The sequence below is a fragment of the Giraffa tippelskirchi genome, chromosome 4, assembly GCF_054371585.1.
Source record: "Giraffa tippelskirchi isolate mGirTip1 chromosome 4, T2T-mGirTip1v1.2.pri, whole genome shotgun sequence".
Taxonomy (NCBI): Eukaryota; Metazoa; Chordata; class Mammalia; order Artiodactyla; family Giraffidae; genus Giraffa; species Giraffa tippelskirchi.
Genome location: NC_137278.1, coordinates 207,076,266 through 207,091,418, shown reverse-complemented (window position 1 = coordinate 207,091,418; position 15,153 = coordinate 207,076,266). Strand labels below are relative to the sequence as shown.

General features: G+C 49.1%; 1 protein-coding gene across 31 annotated transcripts in view; it reads left to right on the top strand.

The window, feature by feature from the left end:
- EFCAB6 (EF-hand calcium binding domain 6) overlaps nucleotides 1–15,153 on the top strand; it is a 241,057-nt gene that overhangs the window by 148,758 nt on the left and 77,146 nt on the right. For all 31 annotated transcript variants that reach the window (XR_014081614.1, XR_014081615.1, XR_014081611.1 and 28 more), the window contains 2 exons: nucleotides 1,814–1,947; nucleotides 6,569–6,804. Coding sequence is in view for 24 of the 31 variants with exons in the window: in XM_081587880.1 (XP_081444006.1) it covers nucleotides 1,814–1,947; nucleotides 6,569–6,804 (370 nt within the window). In the remaining 7 variants the exon portion in view is untranslated. The remainder of the gene's footprint in view (nucleotides 1–1,813; nucleotides 1,948–6,568; nucleotides 6,805–15,153) is intronic.

Below are 15,153 nucleotides of genomic sequence, written 5' to 3'. Positions count from 1 at the left end.
TGTCCCTCCCCTTCCACCGCCCCGCAGGGTTGTCAGGAGACTCATGGTGCACAGTGCAGTCTGCTCAGCGCCTGGGTCCTCCCATTTGCCCCTTGCACCTGTTCTTCTCTCCCAGCCACACACCCGGCAGACGGACGACCAGCACCCAGCCTCCCGCTTCTCAGATCTGTAGTCTCTCCCCTGCCCTGTCTCCACTCTTCCTGACGGTTAGATGGACAAATAAGCCCTCCGGAAAAGCTGCAGACATCCCGTGTATATATCCACGACTCCACAGATTTGTGAACGCACCTCATGCTGGACAGGGCAGAACCCAGACCCCTACTTGCACTGTGCTCTTCTCCCCCGGGGCTGGTCTGGGCGATGACTGGACAGTGCAGGGTGTCTGGCTTGAGGGGCTGGCAGCTGTGACTCCTCACCAGGAAAGAGGAAGGTCCCGTCCAGCCCCCCCACCAGATTTCATTTGCTGATCCTAAAGGAGAGAGGTCCCGCCACCCCCCACCCCAAAGACAACGCGAGAAGCTGTGGAATTTTAGGATTTTGACACTTTCTTGGGCTATACGCTTTGACCTTTTTGAAACAATAAAAAGAAGAGAAAGGAACCCATGTTTATCTTAGCGAGTGCCCTGGTGCATCCGTCACTGAGGCGAGGAAAGCGGGGGCCTAGGGTGAGCAGTGACTTCCCGAGGTTCCAGGGCAGGGGTCCTGTCACGAGCAGGCACCTCGCCCTGCAGCTTCCTCTCTTCCCCGTCTCCCCCACTCCTCTGTCCCTCATCGGTCCCCCCAACACATGGCCAGATGCTGGATGTGGGGAGATGGAGGCTCCAGGCCATGGGAGGTGGGGGTGGGCAAGGCAGAGGGGATCAGGCACCAAGGGGAGGTGTTATCCGCCGGGCATAGCAAACCCAGGGTGGGGAGGCCACTCCAGACCCAGGTGCAGGCAAGACAGAGGCCAGGTTCAAGGCTGGACTAAAGGATGCCCATGAGTCCCGGAGGCCCTGCCTGCCGTTCATCCCCCAGACCACATCAGGGAGCGGGGGGTTACAACATGTGTAGACAGTCACGTCCTAAACAAAGTCCTGGGTTGCAGCCTGGCTTTAGACAAGGCCACACTCAAGTCATTCCAACCTGAGGGAAATGGGCTGGATTTTAAGTGGAGGTTACACTTCCTTCCTCCGTTTCAGGGGAGAGAGAGACGGCCTCATTAGTCATCAACCGGCTGGGCTCTGGAAGCCGGCGGGCCTGGGTTAGTGGCCCATGAGCTCTGTGACCTCAGCGAAGTTGGACCCCTATGTTATCGTCTGTAGAATGGGCAGAGTAATAGGTCTCCTTGTGCATAAACCAGGCTGAAGGAGAGACTCTGCCTCTTAGGGCTGTGGAAAGGGCCAAGGTTTGTCCAGAAGGGGTCCGGAGGTCTCCAATCTAACATCCAGCACAGACGTGGGCAGAACCTGCCCGGTGACTGAATTACACGTTCCTGCGTTGAGGACCTGATTCTAGGAAACAGAACAGGCAGGAATCCTCCTTCTCTGCCTCTGGTAACGAAGGGATAGACAAGCAGGATGTGGTCCCTGCCCTGGAGCAAGGGTGGAGGAGCCAAGTGAGAGGGTGGCCCCGATGGTCTGAGGACAAGCTCTTCTCGTGGTGACAGGGACAATTTCTTAAGATCAGAACAGAGTTCACGCCATGTTCCATCACAGAGTCGTAGTACCGTCGAGAGTTCTAGCAGGACTGGGGACCGAAGAAGTTAAGTGTTGAGATAGAAGTAAAGAGGCGCGCTCACCACTAACAGAAGCCTCCTGACTCATTGTTTCAGGTAGTAAGATGAATGGGCCAGAAGTGACCCCACCCCAGACTCCAGTTCTTCCCAAAGGTGACGTGGACAGCTACTTTGTCACTGCTGAAGAGTGCCTGAGACAGTTCCCCCGGAGACTGAAGAAATTCTTCCGGGTAAATCACGACCTCCCTGCTGCCTGCCTTATCTGGACCCAGCCCCCCGCCCCCTCCTCTTCACTGTTCAGCCACAGCAGGTATGAGCCCTGCAGCCCCAGCCCTTTTCAGAACTCTCCTTCCTAGACTCAGGCTTGCCCCTTCCCCCCTTCCCTAGAAGGGGCTTAACTCTGTGATCCCCTCCCCTCCCTGAGGCCCTTCCTTGCTGACACTCTGCTAAGCCTGCCTTCTGCCCCTCAAAGACGTTGGAGAAGTAAGGAGACCCTCCTCACAAGACAGCAAGGAGCGGGAAGGGTCATGACAACCCGAGTGACAGCGAATTTAGGATCCTTTCAACCATCCTATCCACTCCTCTCCAGCACTTACCAAACAAGCTTTGTGCACTTTCATGTCATAAGCCGGACTCTCTGCTGAAAGCTGGGGCTGAAAACTGGGAGCCCTGTTCAGGGAGCTCAGTCCAGCCCAAGACAGATGGTCAATAGACAGTTCAGACACATTGAGACTGGTTGTCATAAAGGGACTGGTACTGTGCTATGGGGGCACATGGAAAACAGTTGTTAAGGAGGGCTTCCTGGAGGAGGTGACCCCCAAACGGAATCTTAAACCCTTAGCATGTGCTGGTCAGGAAAAGAAAGGAGCAAAAAATAGAAGAGTGGGCTTACTCAAGGTGGGTGGCAGACAGGTCATGGGCTTTCGGGAAAGCTCCCAGCTCTGCGTGACTGAGGCATGGGTTGCATGTAGAAGTTGTAATGGAAAAGATGGGGAAAATAGCAGCCATTCAAACACAGAGGCAGGGGCAGAATGACCTCAACTATTTTTGTGTTGAGAAGTAAAGTGAAAGTGAAAGTAGTTCAGTCGTGTCTGACTCTTTGCGACCCCATGGACTATACAGTCCATGGAATTCTCCAGGCCAGAATACTGGAGTGGGTAGCCATTCCCTTCTCCAGGGGATATTCCCAACCCAGGAATCGAACCCAGGTCTCCTGCATTGCAGGCAGATTCTTTACCAGCTGAGCCACAAGGGAAGTAAAAGAGGGTCATTAAAGTGGGAAAGAAGATCAATTTGATAAACTGACCATTTAGCTTCAAAATGGGGCAGAGGACCAGGGTGAGGAGACCCCAGGGTGTGGAGACCCCAGGGCAAGGAGACCTCAGGACGTGGAGACCCCAGGCTGAGGAGACCCCAGACTGTGGAGACCCCAGGATGAGGAGACCTTGGGACGTGAAGACTCCAGGGCATGGAGACTCCAGGGCGTGGAGACCCCAGGGTGTGGAGATCCCTGTGTGTGGAGACCCCAGGGTGAGAAGAACCCAGGGTGAGGAGACCCCAGGCTGTGGAGACCCCAGGCTGAGGAGACCCCAGGGTGTGGAGACCCCAGGCTGAGGAGACCCTGGGGCATGGAGACACCGAGGTGCGGAGACCCCAGGCTGTGTAGGATCAAACACCTCAGCAGACGAAACAATGCTGAGTCCAGGGGAGGGGAGGTGCCGAGTGCCCTGTGGGTGGAGCCAGCCCCCAGGAGCAGGGCAGCCAGTTTGCTGTGCTTGAAACATCTTCCTGGCACGAATTGCCAACTGGAGGTTCATTTTGGTTATTACCGAGCTCCCATTTTACAATAGACACACTTATGATTGTCTAGCTCGGATTTGCAGGGTGGTTCTGACTTTGACTGATGGCCCGGCCATCAGACCGTGCATCCTGATTCTTGGTTTGAAAACACACGACCATCATAAGCGGACGAGGAGAAGGGTTAGTCCTCATCAGTTAATCCCATGTGGTGCCCAACCGAGAAGAGCACAGAGCAGGCGGGGGTCCTTGTAGGGTGGAGAACCTGCTTCTCTGAAGAACAAGAGCCTGGCAGGAGGCAGAGAGGGCAGAGGGGAGGTTGAGGCACCGGGTCAAGCAGTCCCCCGCACTGGTCAGCCAGACCCTGAGAGGCCATCACCTGCTACCCCAGCAATGAAAACCCAGACCCCTGTTCTGGCCCCTCCCCCACTGTCTCCTGTCGCCCATCTCTCCCACTGGGAACACAGAGAAGCCAAGCTCCCTGCTGGCACCATCATCTTCCTGGCTTTACTGTCAGTGAAGCTTGGTTACAACGCACATATGTCCTATGTTTCCTAAGACGGTTTCTATTTTAAATGATTAACTAATGAATTGATTTAATAAATGTTCACCAACGCCCACGCCATCCTGCAAGGAACTTATAACCTAGTGGGTGAGACAAGCAAACCCCTAATTGCCAGGGTATGCATGATGCAGACTTAGATGTCAGTTACATCCAGGACCCTGGCAGGTGTTCGTTGCCTTCATGGGTGTATATAATGGAACAGAGCATGTCTTGATGGTTGAGTGGGAAGGTACAGTCACTTTATTTCCTTTCTTGAGTTCCTATTTGTGAGAAATTCTTGAATCTCTCTCTCCATCAATAATGAAAAATCTATCTTGTATTAGTTGGAAATGCTGTTGATCCTGCTGCTGCTATTTGCTCAGTGATCTGTAGCCAGATGGGGGGATCTCAGCACAGGTGGGTCCATGGACAGCAGCAAAGCTGAGCAAGGTGGCCTCAACCCCCCAGGCAAGGCCAAAGACCACGAACAGTGGAAGGAAACAATTCATTTTAGCAAACAAGGGACATCTCCCCTCCCTGACTGTGGTGAGGAAAGCAGACACCAAGACCCCCTTGGTGACCTGGGGTCGTGACCTGGCCACAGGGTCCCGTGGCCCTTGTGGGTTCACCTTCAACCTCACCCTCTAGACAGGGTCTGTGCAGGTTCAGGCACGTGTCTATGGATTCATGTATGCTTTTAAAAAAACAAACAGGACCAAGCCCCCTTCTCCCCCACACCACACACAAATAGGATCTTCCATATGTATGTTTCGGCAGCTGCGTTTTTCGCTTCACCATCTGTCTTGAATGCCTGACCCTGCAGGGTGGCCTCCACACATTGCTCCACTCAGGGTGGCCCCTTTTCTCTCAGAATGAGCCGGGGTCCTGCCTGACTGGCTGTAGCCCCTTTCTGACCCATCTCGACCCCCCCCCCGGGTCGCACCCTAGCCAGCGCCCTTCCTCCCCTTGTGTCCTTGCACATTCTGCTTCTTTGCCTGGATTGTGGTCTGAGCAGCTGAAAGAAGGTGCTGCCACTTCTTGAGCTGGAAGTCCCTGGAGGACGAGCTGGGGGCCGGGAATTTGATTTTGGCCTTGCTCATTCTGACATCCAAGGGGAGATGCCGCAAAGCCTTTGGAGACGTGCGTTTGGATGCTGTGGGAGTGCTTGGAGCTGTGATGTGGAGGGAGTCCATGGCAGAGACAGGCCCATGGTCCCAGTGGATGATGCCCCTGGGGACGCGAGGCTGCTGGATGGTGGCACCTCTGAGTGGCAGGGGCAGCCCTTGACATCGGCTCCCACCGTATTTAACGTAGTGATTGCACACGTTGGTGCAGAGTAATCTTTGGTGAGTGAATAAGTGAGTACAAGTAGGTCTTCCACAAAACCCCAGAAGGTTTTACTTGCACTCCCAAGTCAAAGCAGGTCTTGCTTTATGTGACCTCTGTGGAGGGTCCTAGGATACAGAGGTGCAGGCAGGGCCCCCAGAGTGGCCGGAGAGACCCCGGGCGGGGCCACAGAAGGTGCTCATGGGACCAGGGGGTGGAGATAACAGCCGCAGCGGCTGCGTTCCAAGCCGGAGACACACGGAGCCCGAGTCGGGGGAGTGGGGGTGTTGGCCCAGATGGACCGGATTCAGATCCCACTGCCGGGCGCTCGCCGTCTGACCTCAGGCAACAGTAATAGTAACAAACAGCATTTTAGACCCTAACGGAACCTACCCATCCTCTCCTAAGTGCTTTGCCTGCTTGGCATAGTCACTCCTCACGATGACCCCGTAGGCAGGGACTCTGTCTTCCTCTCTGATGGGTGAGAAGCCTGGCGGGGTTCAGTCTCTTCCCTCGGTCACTCTGCTAGTACCGGGCAGAGCCGGGCTTGGAAACCGAGCAGCCTGCTCCCCTGGATGTGCCCTGCGCCCCGCAGGTTCCCTGCCAGCCTCTGTTCCCTCACCTGCAAAGTGGGAGTCACCACAGCGCGACCTGCAGACACAGAGGCAGGGCTCAGGTGGGCAGGCGGGGCCTTCCTTTCAGCCCAGGCATCCAACCAGGGCCCATCCTCTGGGCAGCTCCTTGGCGGAGTTCAGCTCAGTGCCGGTTCTTCTGTAGACAGCAGCTGCCTTTCTGAAAGGTTGCCATTTCCAAAAGCCATATGAAAACATCGAGGACCAGATTTTTATATGTGATGGAAAGCTCCAGCACACTTGTTCTTCACTTCTGATATCGGAAGTACCACTCCCAGAAGCCAAATGAACAGGAGGGAAAGAAAAGGGGCTCCTGTCCCTTTTCCTGAACTCTGTGCGTTGAAAGAGGGCCCCTGCGGACCGAGTTCATCATTGCTCTGGGAAAGCAAACCATGGCAAGGGTACTCCGGGAGCAGGGAAATCTCCAAAAAGGCCACAGTGGGAGCGCGGCCCCTCCGTCACATTGGAGATGAGTCCGCAGCATGGGGAGAGGGGGCGGGGGCGGCCCCAGGTTTTGGGGGGCCAGACTGTGACACTGTGTCCCGGCTCCAGGACCCGTACGCCGCCTTCTTTAAGATGGACACAGACAGGGACGGCGTCCTCACCATGCACGACTTCCACCGGCTGCTGCAGCACCTGCTCTTCAACCTGAAGGACGAGGAGTTCGAGCGCCTCCTGGGCCTTCTCGGCCTGAGGCTCAGCATCACGTTAAACTTCCGGGAGTTCCGGAACCTGTGCGAGAAGAGGTCGTTCAATACGGATGACGACGCGCCCCAGAGACTGCTCAGGTAAGAGGCCAGCGCGGGGCGGCGTCCACGCGGGCTCCACACAGTGCCAAGGACCGGGGCGGGGGCGGAGGGGCTGCCGCCCCCGACCTGTTCACTCTGTCTTTTCCTTAGTTCAAGAAAAGCCACTCTCAGGATCACACGCTCAGGGTAGAAAGACTAGCAAATGCAGAGACAGGTGAGAAGATACACTTGATCTGAGCACCCGTGAGCATCTTTTTTTTTTTGTACTTCACTGTGTGTCATCCCCGTCTTGTTAATTTACACGTAAATATATACACGTACTTGTATGTTCTCGTTGTTATAAACCCAGGGCCAGATAGATAGGCGTGTTGCTCAGCCTTCCAAGACCTCTGGGTGCACCGCATGCAGAGGGCAGTGCTGGGGACTTGTCAGGAGAACTTCCTCCAGGCCTGAGTCCTTAACTTGGGCAGTAAGCCTGGCCTGGGGAACCACACAGCACCTTGTGGTAATTGGGAGAAACAGTGTCGTCTCTGTCTGTTTTCCGTGCACATAAATCCACACACATACTTGTATATTTGTCTCTTTAAAAACCTGGGGTCAGCGGTGCCAGCCGCTCTGGGAGATGCAAGGACCCCTTCCAGCCCTTTCTCAGGCAGAACTCCCCACCCCCACCCCTGCTCACCCCACGCTGGCCTCACTCAGGGTAGGAGAATCTCTGCGTCCAGTTGGGGCTGTGACTCGTTCATCTCCTCAGCTTCGCTCAGTAAGGGCATCTGCTCCTTGAAGTAGTGACGGGCCTCCCATCTTACCTGGGACCTGTCACAGTCTCCTCCCCCACTGAGATCTGTTAACAGGCATGAATGAAGGGGACATTCAGCCGCTCCCTTACCAATTATTACAAGTACACTATCAATATTTTTTGAAACATTACCATCCACTTTGCTAGCACAGGGCTGCCCTTGATACTCAGTGATTCAGCCCAGTAGTGACATCATCACTGGTCCCTTCTGCCCTTAAGTCACCTCCAGCCCCCAGGGGCTGCAGACAAGTGCCCACCCCCAGACAAGGGCATTCCTCAGGAGGGGGAGCCCCTAGAAGCCCCTGTCACCAGGCCAGACTCTGTGCCACTTGTGCAGGCTGCAGAGGCCGCTGACCTTGCCCTTTAATTTTCCCTTCTGAACTTGCTGGTTTTATTTTGTCTCTACTTAAAAAGCTAGCAAGGAAGAAAATGACTGTAGTCTCTTTTTTAAGTGACGCGATCATGGAACACGTGAGTTGGACACCTGCTTCCAATTGCTCCAGTTGTGAGGAGCTTTAATATGAGACTTGATTGCTTAACATTCAAACAAAGCAAGAAAATATCCTTCAGAAAGAACTTTCTGGAGAATGTATGCAGAACAGATATGGAAATTTTCAACCACAAAATGCAGTCTTCCCATCCATGTGATTCGGCCGTCTTAATTGTGTTATTTGTTCATCCATCACACGTTTACCGAGGGTCTGCTGTGAGCTTGGCATCACCCCAGGACTTGGTGCAAAGGTGGATGTGATGAACACTCTCTTTGAGGGGCTTGGGACTGAACTGGGACAAGTACAAAAACACAGGAATACAAGGATATCTGAAGTGCCACAGGGAGGGAGGGACCAAGCCTGCTTGAGGTGAACAGGAAAAGCGGGACATTTCAGTTAGATCTTGAGATGTGAGGAGGAGTTTGCGAGTTACCAGACTGTGGTTCGGGGCCAGGGGACAGCATTTGCAGAACCGCAGAGGTGGGAGTACGGAGCGTACTCGGGGACCAGGCAGAGGACGCGGGCACAGCGTGGCATGCACAGTGGGAGAGGAGGCCTGAAGTTGCAGGAGGGCCAGGTGACAGGCTTGGTCAGCAAGCCGGAGAGGATTCTCTGCCGTGGCGTGTCTGTGGGCGTGTTGTGCCGTGCAGACATCCTTCAGCAGCCCCAGAGTAGAAGGTGGATGCAGAGGCTGGATCCAGGAAGACCAGCTTGGGCCCCAAGGGTCTAGTGTAGTCCAAGCTCTGAGACCCAAACAAGGCGCTGTTTTAGAAAGCCAAACCTTCCTATGGCTGGAGCCCGAACCTGTGCTTCCTAAGGATGTATCTTTTCATACCCTACAACCCTTCAAGGAGGCATCGTTACCTGACTTTGCGGATGAAGGAATTGGGGTCTTGAGGAGAGTTTCTGACTGGTCCAGAAGGAAGCAGGTGATGGGCAGTGGGCAGAGATTGGAACTCAGGGTGCCTGTGGGGAGGGGCCGCCTCCTCTGTGTGGATAGTTGGTCTCTTTCACCCCCCAGTCTTGCTGTTCTCCACTAGCCAAACCTGGATGCCTTCCCTTTTTAGAAGCCATCCCGCCCTCTCACTTGGACCCCTCTGCATTCTGGGCCTTCACTTTTCCACCTGCATCATCAAAATGCAGTACTTTTGAAAACTTTGAATGTTCATAACTTTGTTGAAGACAGGAAGACCATCTTGTTTGCTTCATAACTGTATAGCATTTTCATTTTTAGAAGTGTAAATACCAGTTAGAGTGATTAGTCCAATGACCTGATTCATTTACATCATCTGTTCCCTGTTTAAAGCACACGGGCCTTGTCCATTCATCTGCTGACAACCCACATCAAGTCCTTTTGGTGCATGAACATCATCAAAGATGAAAGGACGCTTCCAAGAGCCCTCTTAGCAAAACTAGACGGTCAGATTCTTGTTGCAAAATATTGTATGATCCAGTCCTTCCTGACGAATGACTGACTGAATGAAAACAGATTTCCTTGCTGTTCTTAGATGTGAATCACTCACTCATCGGGAGAGTTGGCTTCTATGATCCAGTTCACCAGCATCTTCTGGTTCATCTAATCATTGTGAAACATCTTGCGATCTCAGTTTTCTTCCCTTTGCCATCTGGGCATGAAGTAAGAATTCTCAATTCTCAACTGTGTTCAGTGAAAGCTAACGTAAGACCAGGATGGGGTCCCTGGCGTCTTTTATACCTTTCTGAAAGATGCTGTTACACTTAGGGCAGTGCAATCAGAAAACCGAGGGGTAATGTAACAGTGGTGATGCATTTCAATATGATATCATCCGGGTCATGTAACAGTGGTGATGCATTTCAATATGATATCATCCTGCTAGGAGACTCTATTTTTGTTTGTTTGTTTGTTTTCTTGTTGTTATTTAGTCTCCTTTTTCTTTTTAGCATAACTGGAAACAATGAAAAACAATTGAATGTTTCCTAGAATAATGAAATAGATCTAGTATCATTGTCTAAGAGGGCTCAATGGACCCATATGGTAATTGCAAGATAAAAGGAGTTTTATTTCATAAAGAAAATAAATGCACTTTTTGTGTTTCTTTGGAAGATCTCTAAGAAAGAATAAAAGTCATGAAAGCCACTTTCTATTTTCTGGATCATACAGATTTGCTATTTCTTCTTTAAATATTTGATGGAATTCACCTATGAAATCATTCAGTCCTGGAGTTTCCTTTTCAGAAGAATTTTAGCTGTAAATCCGATTACTTTAATAGTTACAGGATCATTTAGGGTTTCTTTTCCTTCTTGACTGAGTTTTAATAATTTGTGTCTTTTAAAATATTGGTCCATTTTGTCTAACCTGTTAAATTCATGAGAATACAGTTGATCACAGTATTTCCTTACTGTTTCTTCAATAGCTATGGGGTCTTAAGTGATATCCCTGTTTTCATTTTTTGATGGTGGTAGTTGATGTCTTCTCTCCTTTTTCGTTGATCCATTTAGCTGAAGGTTTTATTAATTTTATTGATATTTTCAAAGAACAACCTTTATGTTTCATTCATTTTTCTCTGTTGTTTTTCTGTTCAATTTCATTGATTTCTCTTCTTTAATACTTTCTCTTCCTTCTTGCTTTAAGTGTACAGTTGATCCTTGAACAACCCAGGGGTCACAGAAGCTGACCCCCCCCACAGTCAAAAATCTGTGCAGAGCTTTTGACTCCCCCCAAACTTCACTACTAATAGATGACTGCTGACTGGACAACTCACCGATAACATAAAGTCAGTTAACACACCGATTATATATGTATTATATACTGTATTCTTACAGTAAAGCAAGCTAGGGAAAAGAAAATATTGTTAAGAAAATCATGAGTGAGTGAGTGAGTGAAAGACGCTCAGTCATGTCCGACTCTTTGTGACGCCGTGGACTATACAGTCCGTGGAATTCTCCAGGCCAGAATACTGGAGCAGGTAGGTAGCCTTTCCCTTCTCCAGGGGATCTTCCCAGCCCGGGGATCAAACCCATACAGAGAGAAAATGCATTTACAGTACAGTATTTATCAATACTATAAGTTTCCATTGTCTGTCACAAGATGAATCATCTGTCTGTCAGTACCCATGTCTATATTGTCTCATATGACACAAAACACTGTCGGCAGCATACATGTTGGTGTACCGCTCTACACGTCAAAGATGGAAAGATAGTGTGAAAAAGAAATTCATATTTATTTAGAGGTGTAACAATTCATGCATGGATAACAAAGAAGCAGCAATATGATTGCTTTAGGGAGCTTAGTGTAACTGATACAACTGCTACCTGGTAGCCTAGCCTACACAGTAATGACTTAATCATTGTGAAGTCTTTATGGCACACAGCACATGTGTGCATGCACGCTCAGTCGTGTCCAACTCTTTGCCACACCGGAGACATCAGCCCACCCAGCTCCTCTGTCCATGGAATTTCCAGGCAAGAATACTGGAGTGGGTTGCCGTCTCCTCCTCCAGGGGCTCTTCCCGACCTGGGGATCAAACCCGTGTCTCCTGTACCTCCTGCACTGGCAGGCGATTCTTAACTGCTGAGCCACCTGCAAAGCCGTGGCACACAGTATTACACTCGCGTTCAAAATGCAGCATTGGCATCACTGAAACTCTAAAAATAAAACCCTTACCTGTGATGATAGACTAATATTCAGTTTCTTCAATATGAGAGAGAGAGGGGGCAAGATAGGGAGAGACATACTACACGGTAATGTAATTCTTTGAAAGTAAAGTTATAAATCAGGAAGAAAATTAAGACATTAATTTTATATTAAATATCACCTTATGCCTATGTAAGGATAGACTAATGTCTACAAATATTTCATGCATTTGTGACATATTTTTTTCAATATTTCTAGGCTATGTGGTTCATCTATGAGTTTTTTCAAGTTATCACAAATCTCCAAAAATTTTTCCAATGTATTAATTGAAAAAATTGGCAAATAAGTTGACTTGTGCAGTCCAAACCTGTGTGGGGCAAAGGTCAACTGGACTTTGTGCTGCTTTCTTATTTTCTTAAGCTGAAAACTCAGATTTTTTATTTGAATTGTTTCTTAATGCCGTTGATTTTCTCATAGGCATTGATTTAGCTGCATTTCACAAATTCGGACAAGTTGTAGTTTTTATTTTCACTCAGTTCAAAATATTTTCTAATTTCCCTTTAGACTGTTTACTGAAACCATGGATTATTTAGAAGGATGTTTTTTCTTCAAAATAGTTCCGTGGTTTCCAACTGTTTGTTATTGATTTCTAATCTAATTCTGTTAAGTTTAGATAGCGTACTCTGTATGATCTTAATCATTTGAAATCTGCTAAGGTTCATTTCATAGCCCTGGAGATGGTCTGTCTTGGTGAGTGTGCTGTCCTTACTCACTCAGTCATGTCTGACTCCTTGCGACCCCTTAAGACCGTAGCCGCCAGGCTCCTCTTGCACGGGGATTCTCCAGGCAAGAATACTGGGTTGCCATGCCCTCCTCCAGGGGATCTTCCCAACCCAAGCATGGAACCCAGGTCTCCTGCTCTGCAGGCAGACTCTTCATCCCATGTATACTTGAAAATAATGTGTATTTGGCAGTTGCTGGGTGGAGTGTTCTGTAAACGTCAATCAGATCAAGTTGGTTATAGTCTTCAGACCCTTGCTTAGTTTCTATTAGTTCTGCCAGTTACCAAGAGGGAAGTGCTGATGTCTCCAACAATAATTTTGCATTTGTCTATTTCTCCTTCTATTTTTATCCATTTATGCTTCATGTATTTCGAAACTCTGAGAAAAATGTATGTTTATATTCACCATTTGGAGAAGGCAATGTCACCCCACTCCAGTGTTCTTGCCTGGAGAATCCCAGGGACAGGGGAGCCTGGTGGGCTGCCGTCTATGGGGTCGCACAGAGTCGGACACGACTGAAGCGACTTAGCAGCAGCAGCAGCAGCATATTCACCATTTCTGCTTCTCTTCTTTTATTTCTTAAGTTCCAATTTTCTCTTTGCTGTCATTTTTCTTCCCCTGAAGAATTTCCACTAGCATGTCAATTGGAGACAAATTATCTTAGTTTTCCTTCATTGATAATATCTTTATTGTTCTTTCATTCCTAACAGTTTTTTTTCCTGAATATAAAATTATGAGTTGACAATTCTTCTGTTAAAGCACTTGAAAAATGTTGTTCCATTGTCTTTTGGCCCCTACAGTTTGTGAGGAAAAATCTACAGTCATTCAAATGGTCTTCTCTCTATGGGGGTTTAGTCATTAAGTCGTGTCTGACTCTCTTGTGACCCCATGGGCTGTAGCCCGCCATACTCCTCTGTCCATGGGATTTCCTAAGCAAGATTACTGGAGTAGGCAGCCATTTCCTTCTCCAGGGGATCGTCCCAACCCAGGGATCAAACTCGAGTCTCCTGCATTGCAGGCAGATTCTTTACCAACTGAGCCACCAGGGAAGCCCTCTATAAATGTGTCATTTTTCTTAAGTTGCTTTCAGGATTTTTTCTTTATCTTTAGTTATCAGTAGTTTTAGTATGCGGGCTTCCCAGGTGGCACTAGTGATAAAGAACCCACCTGCCAACACAGGAGACGTAAGAGACGTGGGTTCGATCCCTGGGTCGGGAAGATCCCCTGGAGGAGGACGTGGTGTGTTTGAGCATGGTTTTCTTTGAGTTTATCTTTGTTGAGGTTTGCTGAACTTCCTGAATCTGTAAATTTATGTTTTTCCACCAAATTTGAGCAGGTTTCAGCTATTATTTCCTGAAGTTTTAAACTGTTTTCAGTAGCAATCTTCTTCTTTTCTCCTTTCAGTACTCCAGTGACCTGGGTATTAGATCTTCTGCTTTTGTATCACGGGTCTCTGTGTCATAGTCCCTGGAGAGATTCTTTTTTTTTCCCTCTGTTGATCAGATCAGATTATTTCTAGTCATCTATTTTCAAGTGTACTGACTCCGTCAGTGATGGCTCTGTCATCTTCATTGAGCCAATCCAGTGAAAATTTTATTTCAGTTGTTGTATTTTTCAGTTCTAAAGTTTCCACTTGGCTCTTTTGGGTTTGTTTTTTTTGTTTTAACTGCTATTTCTTTGCTCAGAACTTATGTCTTTCCATTTATTTTAAGAATGTGTACTCTTACCTCATGATTATAATAGCTGCTTTAAAATATGGTATTTTCAACATCTAGGTCATCTTGGAGTTGGTGCTTCTTTGTCTTTTATCTTGAAAATTGTTGGCATTTTCCTGGTCCTTCGTATACCAAGTAATTTTGGACTGTATTGTGGATATCTTTAATGTTCTATTGTGACACTCTGTTCCTGTTAAAATCCTTGGTAGTGTGTTGGTTGATTGCTTTTCAAAGCAGGCAATCAATCCAGTTAGTTTCAGAGTGTATGCCCTGCCCTCTGTGGTTTCAACGTCAGTTTAGTTTTCAGAGCCATTGCAGCTCTAGCAGGCCAGCCCGTGAAGGCAGCTCCCAGGAGCCAGTCCTAACTACCCTTAGTGAGGTTCTCAACACTTTCACTGGGTTGCTTTGGGTTAGTTCCACATGTGCACACTTCAGAGAGTGTGTGCACATCAGAGCATGTGCACATCAGAGCGTGTGCGCCTGGAACTTCCTTCATGCACCTGAGCTTCCCTTTCTCTAGCTCTCTCCTCTCTGTGATTTCTTCCCACCCTCTCCAGCAGTCAGCAACCTGCTTTTTTGGTCCTGTGGTTGGAAAATCTTCAGGTTTTAGTCTTTCTGTGCTGTTGAGTGCTTCTCATGACTTGTCCACCTCCAGGACAACATGGTGAAAGAGAAAAGGAGAGAGAAAATAATGTGGATTTCTTCAATCCTCCTTGAACACACGGACCCCTTTCACCATCCCCTCTGTTTCGAGAGAAGAATTTCAATTTGGGGTACCTATTGGGCCAGTGCCATTGCTTGGCACTGTCATAGAAGTGCGGTTTTGTAACTGGGCTTGCTTCCCTTGTGGCTCAGCCGGTAAAGAATCCGCCGGCAATGAGGGAGACCTGGGTTCGATCCCTGGGTCGGGAAGATCCCCTGGAGAAGGGAAAGGCTAGCCACTGCAGTATTCTGGTCTGGAGAATTCCATGGATTGTATAGACCATGG